Below are 23,308 nucleotides of genomic sequence, written 5' to 3'. Positions count from 1 at the left end.
TTACTCTGACTGTTGTGCACCAACTTGAGAGTATTCTTGACTTTGTGAGATGTTGTGAAATTGGCTTTTGTAACCATGGAAATAATTCTGTCATCATGCACTTCAGTCATCTCCTGCAGTCTTTGTGGCCTCTTGGTGCAGCCGAGCTGGCCGGTGCGTTCCTCTTTTTTAAGGGCCCAGGTACACAACTAAGGTACACATTTCTGGTAACTAGTTAATTATAAATATGGTATTTTACAATACTGTATGGTGCAGTTGGCTGTGTTTTATTGGCAGGTGAGTTTGTTGATATCAACCTTCAAGATATAATTTTAAACTAAGGTGAATTAGAACACTTAAATGGCCGATCATCCAATCATCAGTTGGAACAGCACATTTGTGGTGGTAGTTTGGTAGTAATCACAAAATTGTGTTTGTTTTTGTTTGTGAAGCACTATTTTATACCAAAAGTCTTCAGATTCACTTAAGCTGTAACAGAATATAGCTCACTGTTAGTATTACTAGCTATTTGTTACCAAAAATAATAATTGACTATAAAGGTCTGCTGAGAAGACCTATAAATAAACCCAGTAGGTTGGCAAAAATAAGTGCAGTGTGCTCTGAAAGGATGTGGTTTGAATGCAGATCTTCCACGAAGACATTTCATAATTGAAATCTCATTCAAATGGATGGGTTCCTTAACACGCACTAATTATCGCCTTCGTGCAAGACAACGTGAGTCAATGTGTTCAAAAAAAGACACAATCAAAACCTAAATTGCTTTAACTTAAGCAAACAGTCCCATTCACTACGAGTGAACTTCCAGATAAGTGAACCTCTGTCTGCTAATCAGCAGCCTAATAAATTCTTTGGTGGCTCCCCAAAACGTCCCCTGCACCGGTCTCTCTAATCCCATTAAATCAGGCGCAAAAGCTGATGTAATCACTGAATGGGACCAGTTCAGGTTCGGATTAAACCAGTGATGTCACACTGGCACACGGGAACAAGCGAAGAGCTGAGCGGCGACTCCGTCTCCTCCTGTCATTGCAAACGCAGCGCTCAGACGAGAACCTGCAACGACAGAAGAAGAGAACAGCGAATTTACTCGAGAGATTAGCCTCCACATGTCCCACCGGCTGCTGCAGGAGTTCTGTCACACTTTGTAAAGCTCTGCAGCCGGAAGGTTTTAGTCCTGGGAGCAGGATCATTACGCGCTCCCCTTCGCTTCTTCTTCTCCAGCCCGTGTGCGCGCCACACTCCGTCAGTCCGTGGATTGCCACAGTGGATGGTCAGCAGCCCTCAGAGCCGTGCCTCCGGGCTGCCAAGCTAAGAAAAATGCCGGGCGATGGATTCACCATTAAAAGTCGCATTAGGAAGTTTCTGCGTTCTCCATCCACCGGAAAGAACTGCAAAGAAAATCTCACCAGCAAGGTACGAAAACTTCTGATGTGTGAGTAGAACAGCCGGACAGAAGAAGCGTCCCGCTGCAGACCTGTTAGTGCTGCAGGCTTACCTGGAGCTAAAATCTGATCTGAGATACTTTACTGTAATTATTGGAAATCTAAGGTACAAACGTTTCACCTGCTTAACCCTGTAAAACCTGAACCATGAAACAACTGCCATAAAATTCATGTTTATTGTATTCACCAAAAAAGAAATTAAACATCAGCCTCCATATATGAGCTGTCGGTTTTATTGTTTTTACCGCATCCTGTATTTTTGTGCAATTTATTGATGCACAGGTTGTAACAAGTCACGCGTTACAGGGTGGAAAACTGAGAGATAGGCGCTCATTTATTATTATTAAAACAGCTATTGCGACCTGTTGGCAGAGTAGTGATAAATCATTATGAGAACAGCTGGCGTTGTTTATTAAAATGAAGATATTGCAGTGTCTGGACTGGGAACACCTATATTAAGCAAGCATTCACGATTTAATAGCTGATTTACTGCCAAATGTGATGTTTAAACAGTGGCAAAATTGACATTTTGATAACCTGGCAACCCAAAAGGTTGGCTTATTAATTGCTTATAAATGATCTATTAACACTGGTCAGTTAAAAAAAACAAAAAAATTTAATTTAGAGTTCTTAGAAAGCATTTGTTATGATTCTTTTTATTGTTTGCTGATGTTATTATTGCACTTTTGTTAGTAGGACACTGAGGCTCGGCTACATTCATATGTTCACTCAGACTAATCAATGATGCCAGCAGTTGGTTTCTAATTCCCAAGGCAGACACAGACAGGCAGCCAAGCCAGCTGTCACATCCTCACTTTGTCTTTGAGATCTTTTTCTTTTTTCTTTTTTTTTTACGCCTCAAACACCCAAAAGATAAAACGACGACAGTTTTCTGTCTCGAGCCTGTTGTTGGACACGTATCAATCAAAGACACGCTTGGTGCTGCACATCAGCAGCTCAGAGTCTGCTCGTTTATCACAGAGTTTGTGCAGGTGTGCAATAAAGACAATAACGGTGATCAATACTTTTCAGATTTGACAGCCTGAATCTTGAAACTGCCAGGAAAGGCTGCTTTTTAATACATAAGATGCCAGAATGTTGTACACAAACAGCACATTTACTTGTGTCTTTACTGACTTCTCTCTCTATTCTTCTGTCAGCCTCCACTATTTTATTTTTCTTTTCTAATTATGATGAATTCCTGAAAACCAAACCCGCCCTGTGTTGTCTCTCTACAGGTGACTCTGGAAAAAGTGTTGGGCATCACCTCTTCAGGAAACAGCGCTCTGGCCTGCGACCCTCGATCTGGACTTGTGGCCTATCCTGCAGGGTGAGATGAGAGAGACTGTTTATGCGTTGTTATCTTCCTAATCTGACCTTTGACTTATCAGCACTTTGCTCGCTCCCAGCTGCCTTATCATATCTACCTCATGCGGATGTTTAGTGTGCAAATTTCTGCGTGTGTGTTATCTCTGCATCATCTCAGAGGACTGGAGCTCTGTGTTGGGTTTTTTTCTTTATCCCATCCTTGGGGAGGCTGTCTCTGGCACAGTGATAGCTTGTTGTGCAGTATTATTAATTCTTGCTGCTATAGCTTTAATCAGCATAGAATATAAAAATGAGGATGGTTATGCTGGATGGTTTAGATCTGCAGTGGTGATACTGGGGGGGTTGGCCTCGGAGTGGGTGAAAGCAGTGTTTAAAAACAAGCAGAGAGGGTCCTGCCAGGTCGCAACAAAATCTGTGCACTTGAGCTGATTTTGTTCTGGAACCTTCCAACAAAGCTGTATTAATATTAAGAAGGCCAGCGGTCAAAGGGGAAAAACGAGGAGAATTAGAGCAGTATTGCAACAACGTGTAAAGGAGTGTAAGGGTGTGTGTGTGTGTCTGTGTGAGGCATGCATGGGCACGTCTTTGCACAAATGGTTCTGCTCATCGTTGTACTAAATGGTGCACAATCTGGCAACCCACCTGCTGTCTCAGTTTAAATCTGTGCAAGCTGCTCTGTACCAGGTTTCCTGGCACGGTGCAGTTCACTAGCAGGTCCAATGCTGATCTAAGTTCTGCTCACGAGCTAGGATGCAAAAAGGATTTTGAATTAATAGGTAACAATATTATGCGTCCGTTATTTCAATATGGAAAAGTATATGATGAAATATATAGTATAGACTAAAAATGACTCACGTTATGTCTAGTCGTGCTTTCATTTTTCATGTAATGTAGTGTAATCTTCTTTCTGAATGTTCCCTCTAAGGAAGTTATTCTGTATTTTGAAAACTAGACTAAGGACGGAAAATCTTGTGCACTTTCCCAACCCAAGTTTTAAAATGTGTGTGCGCGCTTGTGTTCCTATTCATTTCGTTTTTGTAGGAACACCCAGTCATCTCCAAGTTTCAGTCGTCTAGCTTTTGATTTATGGTGAAGCTGAAAATTTTGGAGGTAGTTCTCCTTCTTCATTAATATATCCAACTGGTGCAATGTACAACTACAAAACAACCCCAGAGCATGATGCTACCACCACCCTGCTTCACAGGAGGTGCATTGTGCTTAGGTTTGACCTTTACTCCGGAAAGGCATACCCCTTGTCATTGTTGCCAAATGGCTCAATTTTTGTCTCTTCTGACTGTAAAATATTACTCCAAGGCTTTTTGGTCATGCATGTTGGCAGCTGCAAACTTCAGCCGAGCTTGAAGGTGTCGATTTTGGAGTAATGTAAAACTCACTTCACTCTGCAAAGTGGTGACACATCGAAACAACTTGTATTTACAGTTCAAAGGAATCATTAAAAGCCTAAAATCATCATTCGTCCATGCCCACGATGAGTGTGCGCAAGCTCCTGACTTCATCTGTATGTTTCACACAAATCATGAATGCAGAGTTTTGACCACAACACACACAGCTGATTTAAACCAGAAAATATTGATGATTTATTGGGGTTATTTTTGTGTTGTGGGGTAAAATTAAATAAAAATAAAGAGGAATTAGAAGTTATCCAGCTGATCTTTTGGTCATTTGTAAGTTTCATAAATTCATTTCTGCACATGATTAGTTGTTTTTTCGCAATCACTACACATGTCAATTATTTAATGCTTTCCTAGAACATTAACAGCACCAATGTTTACAGTGTGTTTCTACTTCTCGCTGTTACCACCAAGGAAAAACTTCCAGATAAAATTCAGCCATTAGCATCAGGCTTTCTTTGGAGTTGCACAGTTTGAATGTTTAAACATTTGCACCTATAAACTCTGTCATTAATTTATTAACATAAAATGGCCATTTTCCTTAAGTATGTGCATCGTTTCTCGACCTGTTTCCATATCAGACATTAATATGCATTACTGCATTTCTTGGTTTCCTTTTGTAGGTGTGTGGTAGTCTTACTGAACCCCAAAAAGAACAGGCAGCACCACATTATCAACACTTCAAGGTGAGTCACCCACGAGTACAGTCTTCACTGAAGCAGAGCAGCACTGAACTAATCATGCTGTGATGTTATCCTCTGTCCCTCTCACAGGAAAACCATCACAGCTCTGTCTTTTTCCCCTGACGGCAAACACTTGGTGACAGGAGAGGTGAGTTTCATCACCCTCACTTTTCTCACTTTGTCTCTGCGGGTAAACTCAAACTTGCGTCTGTCCTCTCGTCTTCTGTTTAGCTTTCTTCGGTTTTTGCTGTGTCAAGTGAACATCACAGTAGGACTGGTGTTTGTAGTAATTCAGATTTACTGCAGAATCCAGAGAATTAGCTTGTTCGCGTCTTCAGTTATCCACAGTATAAGAAGGAGTTAGCGCGCTGTGCTGCGGACACCCCAGCAGGATGGAGGCTTGCTGCAGAGCTCTGTGTTTGCAGCCTCTCCTCTTTAGAGGGCCTTGTTCTGTCGTGTCACAGCGTAATGTGTCTTTTCAGTCAAGCATCTTGAATCGGTTTTGTTGTAGTTACAACGCGGGCCTCGACACAACACGCTATCTTAATCCTCCCCGGCTAATCAAAGCCGATTAAAGACTTCTCTGCATAAGTGGATGGGCAGGCAGCAGTTGCCATGACGACAAAGACCAAAGTTCAAAAGCCCAAATAGACTTGAGGATAGGCTGTTCTCCTGGATTCTCCTGGAATTCAAAGGGAACCATGTGCTAAATTCCCAACGTTAGAATACTTTGAGTAATTAAAACTGGTTAGAGATCGTAGTGGATGTGGTGGAGAAATATTAGAGCCCTCTTTTTAACCCGCTGTGCTCGGTGATCAAAGCTGAGCGCATCACAGCTGTATTAGATGTTTTCCCACAGGCCCTTTAAAAGGAGGAGTAAAAGATATGCCCGAGTGAGTGATCTGATAAGAAATGTCCCTCACACACACACACTCATTCATCAAACAGTAGCTCATTTACATACAGGGGCAGGCTGACAGCGGATGTGCAGGCTGTTTTGTCCTCCTCTTCTTGTGTGTCTTTTGTATGCAGCTCTGTCTTCAGTTGAATGTCACACTATTTCTTTTGGACCTAATAACTCTGACCTTTGAAAGGTCCTTTTACCATATTATAATAGGAGACTACACAAATAGTCTGCTGAACTTTCGATCCCCAGGAGGGAATAATGTGAGCAGGTCAAGGGACAAGTAGACAATCAGAGGACAGAGAGAGGATGATCTTCTAGAGAGATGGACAGACAGGAATGACAGGTGACTCCTGAGCGGAGCCTGTTTCAGTCGACGAAAACATTAAGACCCTTTAGTGTATGAATGGAGGAGTGTTCGCCATCTTACTAACAACCTAACATTGTTTTTAAACGTCGACTCCTCCCCCCCTTACCATTTTTTTTTCCTCATCAGAGCGGTCACCTACCGGCGGTGAGGGTATGGGACGTGGCAGAACGGAAGCAAGTGGCCGAGCTCCAGAAGCACAAGTACGGCGTCTCCTGTGTGGCTTTCTCCCCCAATGGCAAATACATAGTCAGTGTAGGAAATCAACATGACATGATGGTCAACGTCTGGGCGTGGAAGGTTTGTCTCCCTTGAAAGTTTCTAAAGCTCAAATCCTACTTGTGCTTTTACACCTTCTTCCGTTCTCCTGACTGCTTTAATCAGGACAATGATGGTTTAATGTCTGATGACTGGCAATTTTTTAGCTCAATTTTTTCAAACTCTAAATGAAAAAATAACTTTAAAGTAGTGAAAATGTCTAAAACCACGTAGTGAATGTGATGTTACACTGTTGAGCAGCGAGTCCTATTGTGTTTTAGTTGTGTGATCTCTTTCGAATGTGTTGTTCTTTGCAGAAAGATGTAATAGTGGCCGCTAACAAGGTGTCCAGTAAGGTGAAAGGTGTGTCTTTCTCCGAGGACAGCTCCTACTTTGTCACAGTGGGGAACAGGCATGTCAAGTTCTGGTATCTGGATCACTGCAAGGCCAACAAGGTATGAGAGGCTTTCCTATCTTTTATTACTGCCTGGAGTTATTTCCCTACCTTTTACTTCTTCTTTATTTTTGCATAACTGAATAACTTTAGTGCACTCTTACATTATGCAAATACATTTGTGAGACCCAGGGATTATTAATTTTCAGCAGCACACATGCAACATTTCAGGGAAGCGCTTTAACTCCTTCAGTTGGAGCTTTATCGGCTAACCATCACCTCTCTGTGCTATGTAGGCCAGCGCTCCTGTGCCTCTGCTGGGCCGCTCCGGGCTGCTGGGAGAGCTGAGGAACAATTTCTTCTGTGATGTAGCTTGTGGACGTGGCTCTAAATCAGACTCCACTTTCTGCATTACTTCCTCTGGCCTGCTGTGTGAGTTTAACAGCAAGAGGATGCTGGACAAGTGGGTGGACCTTCGGGTGAGTGAGAGGGGAGGGGCTGTCTGCAGGTGAAAGGTAGAGGTGGGACTAACCAGACACCCCCACTATATGATCAATGTGATTTTTAACATTTTGTGACATATAAGAAAACAAAACAAAATGAATGAGATATTCATAAATCTCAAATTAAAATTTTGTCAGTATTTGTTTTATCTAATAAGATAAAGTAATCATACTTAAATTATTTGGATTTATGTAATTTTTTGCTGCAAAATTATATTGTCAAGTACCAACACTTTGACTAAAACCTGCCACAAGATGAATTGAACGGGGTCAAGCTGTGATAAATCACCGAATTCAAATCTGTTGAGTCGACTTCCCTCATGTTGTGTTTATTAACAAAGACTCGTTCAGACTGATGCCAGCATGTTGGCAATCTGCAACCTGCATTTATAGATTAGACAGCAGTTACTTGCAGACCTCCGACAGCCTCTCTGAGAGTTGTTGCAGTCAGTCAGTGGTGTAGGACATGAGCCCTCTTGTTCGAGTATTTTAACTTACTTAATAAAAATGATGATATTTGCTCTCCTGAATCTTTACAGTATCGCCAAGCAAAATATTGTGAAACAATGCTCTACTCTTAACTGCCACTACTGTTCATTTTTATTAAATGGTAGCTGAATGTAACATATTTGTTCTTTATGTGGTATTGGCCTCATTCAGCACTAACATGCATGTTCATTTAGTTATTATTTGAGTACAGTACAGGCACAAATGCCTTAGGTCAGTAACCATACGTGTTTATTGAACGGGTGAAGAGGATCTTAGAAGATTTAGAAGCAAGGACAGGTACAGGATGTGTTTGGAAAAGCTCCAACGGGGCTGCTTTTCTACTCCTCCGTAACCTTTGCAGAGGACTCAGCCAAAGCAATGATGTAATATTATCTGCAGGAGCATAATTAGCTTAATTTTTCAGGCTTGAATGAATACGAATGTTTACCATTTTCTCAGAAAGACTATGAAGCTATGACTTGTGAGCTGATTATCTGGCATGTGTCTTTCCGTGCAGACCGGGCTGGCTCAGTCGCTCTCTCTGTCTGAACACATGATCTTCTGCGGCTGTGCCGATGGAACGGTGCGAGCCTTCAGACCCGCTGACTTGCACTTTGTGTGCACGCTGCCGTGGCCGCACCCCCTCGGCTCTGACGTCTCCTCCATGACTGAGGCCAGGTGAGGAAGAGCTCAGGAGTAACTCGGCCTTTCTTTAGCACTGATCCACTGCAGGATCAAGTGAGCTCTATTAATAGAGCTTTCTGTCTCAAGCAGTGCAAGCCCGAGTCTCGTCTAAATGTTTTTTATTCTCGAGGATGTCGGATTTTTACAAAGAAAACATCTATTCCTGTTGTCCCAACCTTTCATTCCCACAGTCATCTGTTCAACGCCACAGCGGATGCCCGTTACCCAGACACCGTTGCCGTTACCTATGACCCCGTCAGCTGCCGGCTCAGCTGTGTATATAATGACCACAGCCTGTATGTGTGGGACGTGAGAGATGTGCAGCGGGTGGGGAAGGTGCACTCTGCCCTCTTTCATCCCGCCTGTGTCTGGGACCTGGAGGTAAATGCATGCAGGAGGAAGTGAATTTATATAACCTCTTTAAAAGCTGTGAGATGTTCAGTGTGTTTCCTCAAGCCTCCTGGCTCAATAGGATTACAGCAGTACAACAGATTGGATTCTACCTATTGATTCGGTTAGTAATTTGCGGCACATTGGGGATCATTACACGAACAAAACTGGGAAACTTGGAGCTGTTGTGCTGTTGTACTGAACATTGTGCATCAGAATTTGGCAGCTTGAAACTGGTGATAACAGTCGATGTAAGACAATTCACAGCATAGTGAAACTGCATTTCTAGAAATCTAACTTACAGCATTAATTGTTTCTTAAAATCGTGCTTTTTTTTACCCTCATCTAGTTTATTATTAACTGAACCTCCTCCTTTTGTCACTACTCCCCAGGTGTTTCCAGATGTTCCAGAAGAAGTGGCTTCTGGTTTGTCATCAGGCGCATTCCTCACTAGTTCAGCTGATAACACCGTGAGAGTGTGGCGCATGGACGACTGGACACAAACTCATTCTCCAAACATCCTGAGCCAAGTGAGGTTGACTTCCAAGATCCGTATTCTCTTCAGCTGTGTTTCAAGTACAGCTGTGAAGAGTTACTTTCTGTCTCCCTCATTTCTATAAAGGATCTTTTGAATATAATCTACATCGACGGGAACACCAGCACCTTGCTGGATTCAGAGTGTGTAACAAGTGCGAATTCAGAGGTCAAGTCGGGGGATGGACAGACAGCGGAAACCAGGACGGGCATCAGGACCATCTGTGTCAGCCCAGACGGCAAACACCTGGCATCTGGAGATCGCAATGGCATGCTGAGGTAGGACTAGAAGACTAAGGCTGAGGCTGATGACAGACTGACGTGACCTCTGTCCTAAAACTGTGATATTCTGCAGGGTTCATGACCTCAGCAGCATGAAGGAGATTCTTAAGGTGGAAGCCCATGATGCTGAGATCCTCAGCCTCGAATACAGTAAACCAGAAACAGGTCAGTGTGTGTGTGAGACTGTATTAGTTACTATAATGATGACACGCTTGGAGAATATTTGCACATTGGCTGTGAATACAGTAGGTGATTATGTGGTCTGATTTCTCTCAGGGCTGAAGCTGCTGGCCACAGCCAGCAGGGATCGTCTGATCCACGTCTTGGATGCAGAAGACGACTACAGTCTGGTGCAAACACTCGACGAACACTCTTCATCCATAACAGCCGTCCGCTTTGCTGGTGAGACACTTGAGAAGCTGTCAACATCTGACGGCTAATCTTTCCTTAATCCGACGCTTTCATCTCCGCTCAGCCCCACACAAAGTCCCTCTTTTATTTCACACGCCGCACGACTTGTTTCAATAATAAATGACGGTTACGTGTGTATTCAGGTGGAGTTTTGGTTGCTTGAGCAAAGCCTTTCAGTTGCACTTTGCTTTCTCTTCTTCAGCCGATATGAAATGTTTGCACCACTTACTGTCACGGTTTCAAATGTAGATTTTTGAAGAGGCACTAATCTACTGTCTCTGGACTTTTTCATGAACTGTAAAATTATTTTACTGATAATAGTGGGTTAATATAAAATAGGCAGTTTGGGGCAAACTACTTTGAAAGCTTAGCTTTTAAGCTACCAATTACTTCATGCTGGAAGAAGCTGAACTGCAGAAATGCTGCCCTAGGGATGAGTCTAGCTGGGTTTGAGTTCCTCTGGTGTATTTCTGCATGGTGGTCATGTCTGCAAATGATGAGTCAGTGGGCAGAAAAAGGATAAGTATTTGGCCTACAGCTGTTTTCCATGTAGAGAAAGAAATGACGAGTTATGCACCGTATGGACAAAAAGTACTGGGCCACACCTCTTCATCTTTGAAATTCAAAGATTTTTTTCAGTCCCATTAACCTGCTTTCAAAAACATTTATGAAAGAGCGGGTCATTTTAAACTGGTACTTTAATGGGATGCCACCACTGCAGCAAGTCAAAAAAAATGTGTGTATTAGTGGTATTACTGCAAAGTGGTTTAGAAACCACAGCGGCTCTCACCCCTAAACACCACTTAAAGATACAGAGCGGGGTTGCCCAGTGTAGCAGCACGTATTGCATAGAAGATGCCAGAACACTAAGCTAACTCAATAACTGCAGAGCTCCAAACCTCTTCTGGCATTAACATCAGCACAAGAACTGTGTGCTCCGAGCTTTATGACATGGGTCTCCATGGTGGAGCAGCTCCTGTGGGTGTAATGTTTAGGTGATTTTGTCCATATCGCTTAAATTTCCGTCTCTAGTTCTGCATTATTTACGTGGAAGTGCAGGGATATCAGCTTTAGCTTTGTATCCATTTTGCAACAGACAAGATTGCTCAGCTAACCAGCTAACTTCTTAAACAACATGCAAAACCTTATCTTGGTAACATAAAAGTAAGTTTCATACTAAAAAGGTCAAAGTTTAATTGTATAATAAGCTGCTGTATAATATTGGGGTGTCTCTGTGGTCAGGTTTCAATTTTTTGAATGAAAAGATGACTAAATCCTGGAACGTTCATCTGGATGTCGCATTTTCAGTGGCAGAAACGTTGCATCGCTCATGTGGCTTCTCAGTCTCAGCTGTCTGCAGGCTTCTCCAACCTCATAAACACTACATTTGCATAATGACTGACACCAGCACCACTGACTAACAATGGGCTGTGAGGTCAGTTTCATGATCATTAACATGCAAATTGTCACGACCATTGATCAATCTCCATGAGTGCTATTCACAGAGAGTTGGGGTATAGCTGTAATCACAGCACTGTAAAATAGTGAACAATGTACCCTTAGGCCCCCTCAGTTCACAGATGGCCGTTCCTTTTTCACGTAAATAGCCTCCTTGACTCCCCACTACTGTTCCTCCCTGTCCACTGACAGAGCGGCCACTGGCCTGTAGATGTAAATAGACTGTGGAGTCCTGGCCTGTGTTCTGCCATCCGCCTGGCTAGAGGTTGTTTCCATTGACTTTCAAATGTTGTCCATTACTGATAGGAATTTCACAGTCTAGGAAAGCTAACCTGTCATTTTTTACACCCTCCCTGGTGAACTGGATGTGTTTGTTCACTGAGTTAATGTGATCACTGAATTGTGGGACATCCTGAGATTTGATTTTCACCCAGGTGTTATCCACATATGTGAACCGATTACTCGGTGGTGTCCCAGGGTAGGATGGTAGAGTCCTCTTTTCTGCTTCCTCCATATACAAATCGGCCACAGTGGGTGAAACTGGGGAACCATGTTTCTGCCCTCAACAATGACACACTTGGTCGGTGTTGAGGGCAGGGTAATCCTCTCACACTTTTCACGCACAAATCATTTCTCCTACTGAAAACGTTCCATCTAGATGAACAGAATCCACTTTCTGGGATTTCCTTGCCTGGATGATTGAATGTGCATGAAGACACGATGACTAAATGCTTTTGTTTTTTGTTCTTTAGCCAATGACAACAAGGTGAGAATGATCAGCTGTGGGGCAGACAAGAGCATCTATTTCCGCACAGCCCACAAGGTAACATCAGATGTTGGATATTACCCAACAAACACACGCAAAAGCATGAGTGACACAAAAAACTCCTGCCAAACGCCAATGTTAAAGCTAATGTATATGCAGGCTGCTAAATGCTAACAAGGTAGGAAACAGCCACCTCATTGTAGACTGGAAACAGTGAACCAGCTATTCTGACTTCATCAAAGTACTGCCTGCGATATTCTTCTGAATAACTAATTCTGACCACAAAGAGCTTCATTGCATTTGACTTATTTTTTTTCATTAATTCCTCTCATTTAGGTCACACTTATTGGCACAATGGTAACACAATCTGTTTAGCAATTCTAGAGCACAGACCACAAAAGGAGCGTTTGTGCTACAAGTTGTATAACTATGAAATACAAAAAAAGAGAGGAAAAAAAAAGGAGGCGACATTCTTTTGCTCTGGAATTGCTTCTGGGTTAGCAGGCCACTTACAGCATTTTTCATAAACTTGAGACGGGATTTAGGCCACTGCAGTGACTCAGAACATTAAGTTGTTTTTTTGTTTTGTTTTTTCCGGAGCGCAGTAAACAAGGGCTTGTTAGTCTAAAGTGAACCTTCTCTTTGGCGTACAGACATTTATGGAGTGCTCATTTTAGAAAGTTGTTGTGACAGGTTTGTGCTCCGGCAGAGCAGAAATGAGCTTCTTCTGTGCCGTTTTCAAGGATGAGCTGCAAAGAGTACCCTTTTCTGACTATGTCTATATGATGATGATGATGATGATGGTAGTGATGCACAAAAGCTGATTCTCTGTGGTCTAAACCTTGACCTATTCTAACTGCCAAACATGTTCAGTCTATTTTCCCAACTCCATTATTGTACGCAACAACTAGCTGTATACCCACCTTTTAATATGCAGATATTGATCCTGAGTCAAGCTGATCTCTGCAGCCTTTGGAGACTTGGCTCAATGACTGTAAAGCTGCGCATATTTCTCTTTGCAGGTTATATTGAGTTCAGCACGCTCAGAATAAAAGTCACATCATGCATTCTGCTAAAATACCCCTGATATTTTCCCTACCCTCCTCCAGCGCAGGCCTGACACTGTCTTGTTCTGTTTCACAGACCGACAAAGGAACAGAGTTCAGGCGTTCTCACCACATGGTGAGGAAGACCACGCTTTACGACATGGACGTAGACGCCACCTGCAAGTACGCCGCTGTTGGCTGTCAGGACCGCTGCATCAGGTAAGCGAGGGCACGCGGCTTCAAAGATACACGAGCTTCGCTAGGAACGTGTTCTTTAAAGGCGCCGGGGCTTATCTCTTCCTTCTCTCTGCAGGATTTTCAACATCAGCAGCGGCAAACAGAAAAAAATCTATAAAGGATCTTTGAGTGAAGATGGAAGTCTGCTCAGGGTAACATTTTTCTCCACAGTTGAAACACCTTTTTTCTTTCTGTCTGTATATATATATATACACACACATATATAGAGAGAGATACTAAAAGGCTCTTTTGTGTTGGGTGTGGCAGGTTCAGATTGATCCCTCTGGTCAATACGTGGCCACCAGCTGCTCCGATAAAACCATCAGCATCTTTGACTTCTACACTGGGGAGTGTGTGGCCACTATGTTTGGACATTCTGGTAACGCAGCTATCACAGAATAAATCTAACCACAATGACAGAGAACATAATGAGCGCTAACAAGCCTTTTTTTCTTGTTTTTGTTTGGCAGAAATCGTCACTGGGATTAAGTTTACCAGCGATTGCCGGCATTTGATTTCTGTATCGGGAGATAGGTGAGAAACCGCCTCTCAGAGATGTCCTTGCACCCAGGCCGAGGCAATCTTCTGCCGCTGCAGCTGTAGGAAATGGCTGTGGAAATGTGTTTGCAGATGCTTCCGAGCTGAAATGAAATCTTGAATATTTAATGCTTTTATCTCCCCCAGCTGCATCTTTGTGTGGAGGCTGTCCCCAGAGCTGACAATCACCATGAGAGAGAGGCTGCACCAGCTCAGAGAAAACCCAAACACACCACCCAGCAAAACCTCCAGTCTCAGGTGACGACACCAGCACACCTCCACCTGTTAATTGAGTACATTCTTTCCGCGAACCCAGCGCCGATGATAAAGAGCCCACCTCAAGCGAATGTATTCCCTTCGCGTATAATGACATGGCAACACAGATAGAATAGTCATCTTGTTGACTCTTTCGCTGTGTTACCCAGGCGTGAGGTGTACAGCGCTCCCGCTCTGGGGGGTCTGTCCTCTGACAGCGACCGTGAACACGAGGAGGACGACAGAGCGGCGAACGACGATGCCAATGACCCCGAAGACAACGCGACCCATTCTTCTTCCGCCAGCAGCCACGAAGAGGAGGACACAGGTACTGTGTGATAATTGATGACATGAATAAACATAGCGGTAACTGCTTTTGGTTTTTTTTTTACATCAATGAGGTCAAAAGGGTTTAGTAATAGGTAGACAATCCTCCACTGGTGCACTGCCCTGACATTCGGCTTCTTTGCAGAGTGCAGCAGAATCTGGAAAACAACCAAAATTGTTTTAAACTGACTTCCTCTATTAACTTTGTAATCATTGTGCTCCTTCCTGCAACAGGAGGCTCAGATGAAGGACAGGACTGGGAGCTGACAAAGGTAGATGTTTGTTATGACTTTAAATAAAATAAATCATTTTGGACTATTCTAAGAAAGCACAACTTAAAGCATCCTAACATGCAGTATTTGCTTTTTGTTCCATTAAAGAAAACAAAAATGGAAAAAAAAACCCCGCATCCCTGTGTGTTAATGATGCCATACAGTTTCTTCCATAGCAACAAATGTGATGGAAAGGGTGAATAATTGTACTGTGCTGTGTATAATGTATATTCCCAGCATGGAGTCGTCAGCCAAGTCATCCCTGAGTCCTCAAAGCGTCCCCGGAGGCGTTGGTCTCATCGTATGGGCTCATTGGAAGTGATGGTTAAATCCATGCTGGACCTGACGCAACTGGAAACCTTTGCTCCAAAGAAAAACCCCAGCTGCCCCCCACATGACAGAGAGAGGCAGAGCTCGCTCGGCCTCCAGGAGCCTGTGGTACGTTCTGTTTGTCTATAAGGGAGATATAGGAAGCTGCTTGTGTGGATCCGTGAGTGTATAATTGCACTGCCCGTTTTCTGCAGATGGGAGAGAGACCCAGGAGACATCAACCCTGGCCGGACGCCGACTGGCTGTCCTCGCACACTTCCAGGGACACCAAGGGGACAGATGTGCTCTATCCTGAGGAAAAGGAGGACGACACAAGTCCTCTGGACAGGTAAACCTCTGCCTGCTACGCACTGTTTTGCCCGACTGATTGCAATGCCACTGCAAGACAACAAAAGTCCTTTTCTATTCTCAGTTTGCTGTTTCTCTCTTTCTGCACCCCCCCTCCCCATTCCTCGTTGCTCCCACGTCGGTGATTCCATTACATCAGCGATTACTGCAGGATGCAAGGACGAGGGATCCGTATCGAGAGCCAGGACAGCCGCAGCCCAGACAGCGCTTGCTCTTTGGATTATGACAGCAGCGAGTCCAGCCCAGATCATATTTTGGATGGTAAGGTCTTACTCTGAATGCATGCAGCATTAAAAAAAAAGAGTCTTTTGTGCAAAAGCTCTGAACTCCAAAAAATGGTGTAAAGCACAGTTGCACTTTTTCAGCAAGTAGCACATGACAGGAGACTGTCTGCTTTAGATGCATTCATGCTTATGCCCTGGTGAGAACATACATACATTATTTACATACTTTCATCAAGATTTTGCAGTTTTTCAACACAAAAACTAACACAAGAAGTCTAAACACCTTAAAAATATGTTACAACCCCCAGTATGTCTATCTCCACGCTGTAAGAGATTCTACATAACTGAAATAAGCCACACAGTTCCCACAAATTTTAATAACTAATTAGGAACAAGAAGCAAAAGAAAACTAGGAAAAGTCTAACCATAAACCATCAGCAACACTAAACTGCTGCCACTCTGACCAGCCTGGTGTACATCCCTGTTACAGCCCTCAAAAACAGTCCCAGTTTCTCATATCGCCCCCTTGGGGAGATTAATTCCCCACATCTGATCTAAGCTAATCCAACATCAAAACTAAATGTAACAAAACTAAAAAAGAAAAATGCATAACATGAGCATAAACCACTCAAACTGCTGCTGCAGTCACAGGAATGTGAAGGGAGTGAGAGAACGGGCTTCCTGACCGCCCTCATAATCGCCTTTCGTCCTTTTCAGTCCATAAGGCCAGACCAGATCCTGCAGCATAACTGAGAGGTCTTTGTATATTTATAATGCTAAAAAAAATGTGAGCTTTCTTCACGTTGTGAGGTTTTTTCATGTTGCAGTACTCTCTGCCTGCCTGTGCTCAGTCTCAGGTTTTCTTTCTGAAGTGTGCCAAACGCAGGATTTAAAATCACGATTTAAAATGTCCAGGGGAGCTTTAAAATATCTCTTCAATGTACAGTGAAGCTCATACCTGCAGAGAGGGATTTGGGCGTGCAGAGAGACATGGATTTTATTTATTTATTTATTTTTATTTTATTTCGAGGCTCGATAAGAGAAATGTCAGATAAAACTACCAGGCTGGTTATTTCTTAAGGATTACAGAGTACCTGCTGCCCCCCTCCCTGTGTGTAAAAGCTGTATCAAGGCCACTGAAGACTTTGGTTTCTCTGTCATACTTGTGTCTCTGCTGCGTCTAATTTTGCTTTCGCTTTCAGATCCTGCAGAGGCAGAGTATCTGAGTGAGAACAACTCGGATGAGGAGAACGACGAGAAGGAGGTGGACGAGGAGCGAAGGGAAGGGGTGACGAGCATGGACGAGGCTCTCAGGACAATAACGGACAGTGGCGGATGCGATCGAGCGGATTTCCTCAAGCAGAACTTTGAGACGCTGTCGGAGGGCTGCACTACAGGTAACACAGAACACACAGGCAGGCGTGCTTTGAGCTTTAGGGAAATAACCTTATTCTCTTTGTTGTTGGGAGCCAGGGGCAGAAGATTGATACCCTTTTGATGTCTAGTTATGACTAATGTATAGCCTGTTTGTGGCTAACACCTCCAGACATGGAGAAAAGAATTATTGCTTTATTTCCCAGACGTCTTTAAATGACCTCACGTGCAAATTCAGACACAGTCAACACTTATTATCCTCTCAGTCTCACTTCTACTTCCTGCCTCTGTCTCAATTGTCTTCCTTTTTGTTTTTTCTTGATGTCCATCCACAGCTGAGCAGAGCAGAGTCCCGAGGCTCAGTATGTCTTCACGCTTCCTGGCCGGAGGACATAATAACCGGTACTGCCTGACCACTTCAGACCAATGTGGATTCAACAGCTATAATTACAAACCCATGCGGACTCTCACACGCCGCTGTGTACTTTCCCTGTCTAGTCAAGCTGTCAGTTTAAAGTCACATTGTTAACCCTCTACGGGTGATTTTGTGCAGGAAATTGTTTTCTTTTTTTATTCTTGGAGGTGGAGATGTATAAGTGTAAACAGCTTCATATTTTGGGGGCTAAATGATGTCTAAGCTACTGTTAAAGAGGCGGCTCTCTGCAGAAGTCTCCAAATCCACCTACCAGCACATCTAAAGCTCGCTAATTCACATGGTATATCTTGTTTAAGCAGTGCAACCCCCTCCTGTTTAAAGTTTACCCTAACTGACTGCTGGATGAGGCTTCATATTGACTTTACAAACCTGAGAGTAATATCAATCTGCACATACGTTAGGGGAATAATGTGTGTCTCACTTATCTGCTTCTCTTACCCGGTATTACCTTTCTGCGCAGAGACGTGCTTCTGTTTGCCAAAGCGAACGGGAAGGAACAAGGCGGCCGCTCCATTAAGCCCCCGGTGTCAAAAGTGCGGCCCTTGATGGAAGATGGCGTAAGCGGGAACGCAGAAAATAAGAGTCCCGTGTCCCCTGGGAAAGCTCAAGGGCCAAAGTAAGAAGAAAGCACATACATTAAGAGGCGTCATGGGGGTTTCATTTTTGAGGCAAAACCGGATCTGCGAAACGTAAAGTCACTAAATGATTCTAAAAGATCAGTATGAACAACATGGGGGGATAGATGCTGTGTCACAAGGCTATGTCAGCACAACAGCAGACATTTCACTGTGCTTTATTCCTGCCAGTCATGTGACTAAAATACTCACGCGTGCCGTGAACAGATGGTAAAGTTGCTGTATCGCGTCTCAGCAGGGCTCAGGAGAGAAGCAGTCCACCCCAGAAGACGACGACCACAGGGTCCCACCTCTGGAGGTTTTCTAATCCTCCCCCCAAAGCTTCGCTGCTGCTGGACAGGACGACGTGCATCCAAAAATCGCGCTCTGCCCAGGACTTGGCCACGCGCTGTACGTTTGATCCGGTTTCAATTCACTCATTTATTTGTCTGTGGTTCCTGTAATGTTTGTGTCTGATTTTTCAGTGAACTACAGTAATTCCATCCGCTGGCAACTGTGAGAAAGTTAATCTGCCTCAAGAGTGTATTTAAACATAATTTGCATTGCCGACTTACAGTTTCTTTGAAATTTGCCAAATTAATCAGTGCATTTTCCCACATGAGTTGAAAGTAACTGCTTTGTAGTCTTCTGAATCAGTTCATAACACTTTAGCACGTGTAATTTAATTCTACTTTCTTAGAATTAGTCATATTAATCTTCTCACTGTCTTTTTCTGCAGCTCTTTCCTCCCCTCTGCCCTCTAGTGACCAGAGGGAGTTGCACAAGAGACCTCAGCAGCTTTTCCTCAATGAACCCTCTCCCAGACCTTCCTCGTGCTTTTCTTCACACTCCTCTGGGTCCCCACAGTCATCCCAGTCCCCACTTCCATGGGAGAGCCCTAAACTCAAGCCCCAGCACTCTTACATGAACGCCACTGCTAGCTCTGTGGCAAAAAACTGGTCCTCCTCTTTTGGAGATGCCATCCATATAATGACCCCGCCAGGATCCCCCTTTTTCTCCAAGAGGAGGAGGTCGTCTGTGGAGGTAGAAACTGAGCCTCCCGTGCTCGCCTCATGTCCTGTCCTGATTTTCCCATCGTCTGCGTCGTCAAAAGATTCCCTTCCACTATCAAACATTCCCTCCTTGACTCCACCTCATCCTACAGCCAGCCAGAACGTCCCTCCTTCTCGCATCCCACTTCCTAAGCAGCCGCTCAGCCCTCGACGCAGCCTGTGCCTGGAGGTGAAGCCAAGCTCAAGTTGGTCTGGAAATATCAGCAGGGCTTCTACTCCTACAACAGACCCCGGATGTCACCATAGAGCTACTCCCCTAAACAAACAAGGTCAGAACGCCGGCCAGTCGTGTACTTTTTGATGTCTCCACAGAGCTAAGGAGCCGATCGGCTAACTGTGTGCTTGAATGTGATTTTATCTTGTTATTTTCAGCATTAGGCAGGCACCTGTCTCTAAGTTTGGATTCCTCTTTGTCATGTTCCATGCCTGTGAAGCAGAAAAGGGACTCAGTTTCTGAGAGGTGAAGTTTTATATCACTTGTGAAGACTTTGCTAGATGTTTTTTAACAGTCGCACATCAAATTGCTAGTTATTTGCTTCATACACAATATGAGTTGGCTGCAGTGGTATTTGTTCATTGTATCTGTTCAGTTCTGGGTATCTTATATACAAGAATTAGTACTGCCACTGCAACTGACTTACATTTCTGGCTTTTATTCCCAGTGCCAAGGAGCCAGGTCAGGTGGCTGTAGCTAAAGAGTGCCCTCTGGTGCCTGAACAGGCCCACACATCAAGCCCACAGCCAGGTTTGTCCTCCCACGACTTCTTTAACCAACCCTCCTCTTATTTGTTGCTACGTCCCCTGATGTTTTTCAGTACTGCCTGTCAGTCTTATCTGTCTCATATTATCTGCCTGCTTCCAGTTAGACCTTTACAAGGACGACACATGACAGAACAACAAGTTTTAAATATCTGCTTTTTTTGTTACATTTGTTACATTTATATTTGTTACATTTTGTTACTTTCATTCCTTTAGCTTCTTTGTCTTCAGCCCTCTTCTCGCCTCCCTCTAATATCAAAATATGGATGATTTTCATAAAATTTGCACATTTGTACTTCCTGAAAAGGATGAACATTTTCCGTTATGGCCTCATGTTTGCACACCAGGTACTGTTTTCCATTATCTGGGGAAATTTGCAGGTGAATTTGAATATTACTTAGACTCTGCTGTGACGTCAAATACAAAGCCTCAGTTAATGGGCAGTGCAGAGTTTTCCTCACATTGCTCACTCGCTCAGTAAATAAAAGGTATCTAATAGTTTTAAAGTGCTCTGGTGAATCTTACAATAACGCCATCCCCTTCGTCATACTTCCCTCCCGGCTGTTCCCTGAATGATAAGCGCCTTTCAAAGGCCAGGAATTTCTTTTCGCTTCATTTCAATTTGAAAAACACAGAAACCTTAAATGGCATTAAGTGATAGCAGCTCTGTACCTGAAACTGTGTTTTGCTGGATGATATAAACTGTGAAATCAGTTTTCTTAGTTTACACTGTTACAGCTCTGCAGCTTTTTGCAGCAACCTCCTCAACTGTTTGTTTCTTTTCTGATACCAACTTTTCCCTCTTTCTTTCTTATATGCTCTTCAACCTTTTGCACAACGTTTACCGCTCTCCTACTTCGCTCGATAACAGCGCACGCTTGTGTTTGTGCTATTTGTGCTTCTGGGTTTGGTGCTGATTTTCTGCATGCTGTGCCGTACTTGAAATTCATTCTCTCTATCTCTCTCTGCAGATCGCTCAGTCACCTTGGAAACTTGTAGGCAGGTTGTTACCGACCTTCACAGCAGTCTGCGGAAAACTGTCATGTTATACACTACGGTCAGTGTGTGCGTCTGTGTATATGAATGCGTGAAAATGGTGGGTGGATGGAGAACTTGATAGAAAGCAGGAAACAGAGAGAGAATAAGACAAAGGGGAAAAGCAAACATCTATAATCTGATGAAGCGAAAGAAGAGATAAAGGCACTGCCCATCTGTGTGTGCCCCTGGCTGCCTGTTGACTGCATGAACTGCATAAAAGACATGTGTGTCTGGGCATTTTAAAGCCACCCATTTTAAAATTCTCAACATGGCTTTCACCTTGTTGTTTTTGCTTTGTTTTTGTTTTTTAAATATAGTCAGAAGTGACTACATTTAAACAAGAGGGTTAACTGTTATCAGCTAATGCTAGCTAGCTTGGTTAGCATGCTAGCTTGGTTAGCCTGCTACCCAATCTATTATCCAACCAAGGGTTAGGGTATCAATAAAGTATCAATAAAGTGTATGTGTGCACGCATGGATCCAGATACCTGCTGATTAGGGTTGAGTAATGAACACAGGAAATTGTAGAATTTAACTCACCAAAATCTTAGCAGGGACTTTTTGGATGGGACGCTAGTACAGTAAACTACACAGCAAGCCACACTGGAAGGTACACTATATAGATAACATTGGTCACAACCCTTAATTTTTGAATTCACGTGTTTTCAATCCCACTGCCACATGTGTATATAATCAAACACCTAGCCATGCAGTCTGCTTTTACAAACATTTGTGAGAAAAAAATTAGTTTTCAAGAGTTTACTAAATTTAAACGAGATGCTGTAGTGTAATAGGATGCCACTATGCAAAAAGTTAGCTTGTGAAATTTCTTCCCTCCCAGATACTACATGATGTGATATTACTGTAAAGTGGAAGCGTTATAGAGCGGGGTTGCTGAGTACTGAGGCACATATTTTGTTAAAGTCACCACAAGCACTTTGCTGACTCAGTAACTCCTGTGTCATTATCATCAAAAACTGTGTGCCGGGAGCTTCATAGCTCATGGGTTTCCAGGGTGGAGCAGCTCCTGTTGGTGTAATGTGTAGGTGGCCTAGTGAAAAAAAAAAAGATTTAAAAAATATATATACTTACCAAATAAAGTGTATGTTTTAGTACATTAAATGGTGAACAGGATGGGTGTAGCTACTTTTGCCATTCAAAGTAGCTACAAAGTAGCCCATATTAAATGCTTAACAGATTTTAAATGGGTGAATTATAAAAACATTCACACTTTGTTATGAAAGGGAAAGTGCTCTATAAGAACTACAATCATTTTCTATCTGGTGGAAAACATGTTTATTTCTTCTGTAAAGTTGAGTATTTTAACATGAAACGGCATGGAGACTTGACTCTGCTTTTGGGGCAAGCCTCAAGTGGTCGTTCAGGGTACTACAACTTTCACTCCATCATTGGCTTTCCTTTTAATTTCTGGAAGTTTGGATGGCTGACTTACTTTATATATGCATGTGTTCATTAACAACAGGTACTACAACATAGCCAACAGACCAGTGAAGATCAACATGAGATGAGGAGCATCCTGTCCAAGGCGCTGCTTACAGTTAAGGATGAGCTGGACTCTCTGCCTCATCCTTCCTCACCCCAATCTGAAGGGCCCCCAGGGGTAAACTGTGACGGAGAGAAGGCCCTGGCTCTGCTGGAGCAGTACGCTGAGCTGCTGGTGAAGTCTGTAGAAAAGAGACTAGACACCAAGACCTGAAGAGATAGACTAATGTTTGCAGGGCCCATAAACCAGGAGGAGAAAGAGAGACGAAGACTCTATAGCACTCTTAAATGCACAATTGTTTTTTTTGCACAGAGACCATTTGGAAAATGGATGTTGAGTATTATTGTCTAGAATATATATATATATATATATATATATATATATATATATATATATATATATATATATATATATATTTTTTTTTTTTTTTTTAATTGCCTTACTTTCACATTGCTGTTGCTCTCCTTTCTCTGTGGAGCATTTTTTTAAACTATCTAATTGAATTTTTCTAAGTGAATGTTACAAAGGGAAACACTGGAGGGACAAAGGTGATGAAGTCACGTGAAGAGCAGAGGTAGTCCAAAACTAGAAGACCACATGGGTTTAAAAAATATGCCACAGTTTTTGTTAA

General features: G+C 43.1%; 1 protein-coding gene across 2 annotated transcripts; it reads left to right on the top strand.

Moving 5' to 3' along the window:
* The first annotated feature begins 1,020 nt into the window (after window positions 1–1,020).
* Window positions 1,021–23,021, top strand: LOC146557551 (mitogen-activated protein kinase-binding protein 1-like). 2 transcript variants are annotated; one of them, XM_085246567.1, is made up of 33 exons: window positions 1,021–1,410; window positions 2,678–2,769; window positions 4,804–4,866; window positions 4,954–5,011; window positions 6,264–6,434; window positions 6,710–6,847; window positions 7,083–7,265; window positions 8,296–8,456; window positions 8,654–8,843; window positions 9,245–9,382; window positions 9,475–9,665; window positions 9,742–9,833; window positions 9,945–10,070; window positions 12,290–12,360; window positions 13,447–13,568; window positions 13,663–13,738; window positions 13,854–13,965; window positions 14,057–14,120; window positions 14,271–14,381; window positions 14,549–14,706; window positions 14,940–14,977; window positions 15,215–15,415; window positions 15,502–15,635; window positions 15,795–15,916; window positions 17,082–17,276; window positions 17,589–17,655; window positions 18,150–18,305; window positions 18,563–18,714; window positions 19,043–19,645; window positions 19,749–19,836; window positions 20,039–20,121; window positions 21,107–21,192; window positions 22,657–23,021. In XM_085246567.1, exons 1-33 carry the CDS (start codon window positions 1,315–1,317, stop codon window positions 22,888–22,890), a joined length of 4,572 nt encoding a protein of 1,523 aa, XP_085102693.1. In that variant the 5' UTR covers window positions 1,021–1,314; the 3' UTR covers window positions 22,891–23,021. The 2 variants fall into 2 exon arrangements, with proteins under 2 accessions (XP_085102693.1, XP_085102692.1); XM_085246566.1 differs by having other exon boundaries at window positions 18,560–18,714.
* Window positions 23,022–23,308: the final 287 nt, after the last annotated feature.

This window comes from Mchenga conophoros, linkage group LG15 (genome assembly GCF_057382185.1).
Source record: "Mchenga conophoros isolate Kocher_MC1m ecotype Shallow Benthic linkage group LG15, M_conophoros_male_GT1.1, whole genome shotgun sequence".
NCBI classification, from domain to species: Eukaryota; Metazoa; Chordata; class Actinopteri; order Cichliformes; family Cichlidae; genus Mchenga; species Mchenga conophoros.
The sequence above is the reverse complement of the archived record's forward strand: the minus strand, read 5'-3'. Positions and strand labels throughout refer to the sequence as shown.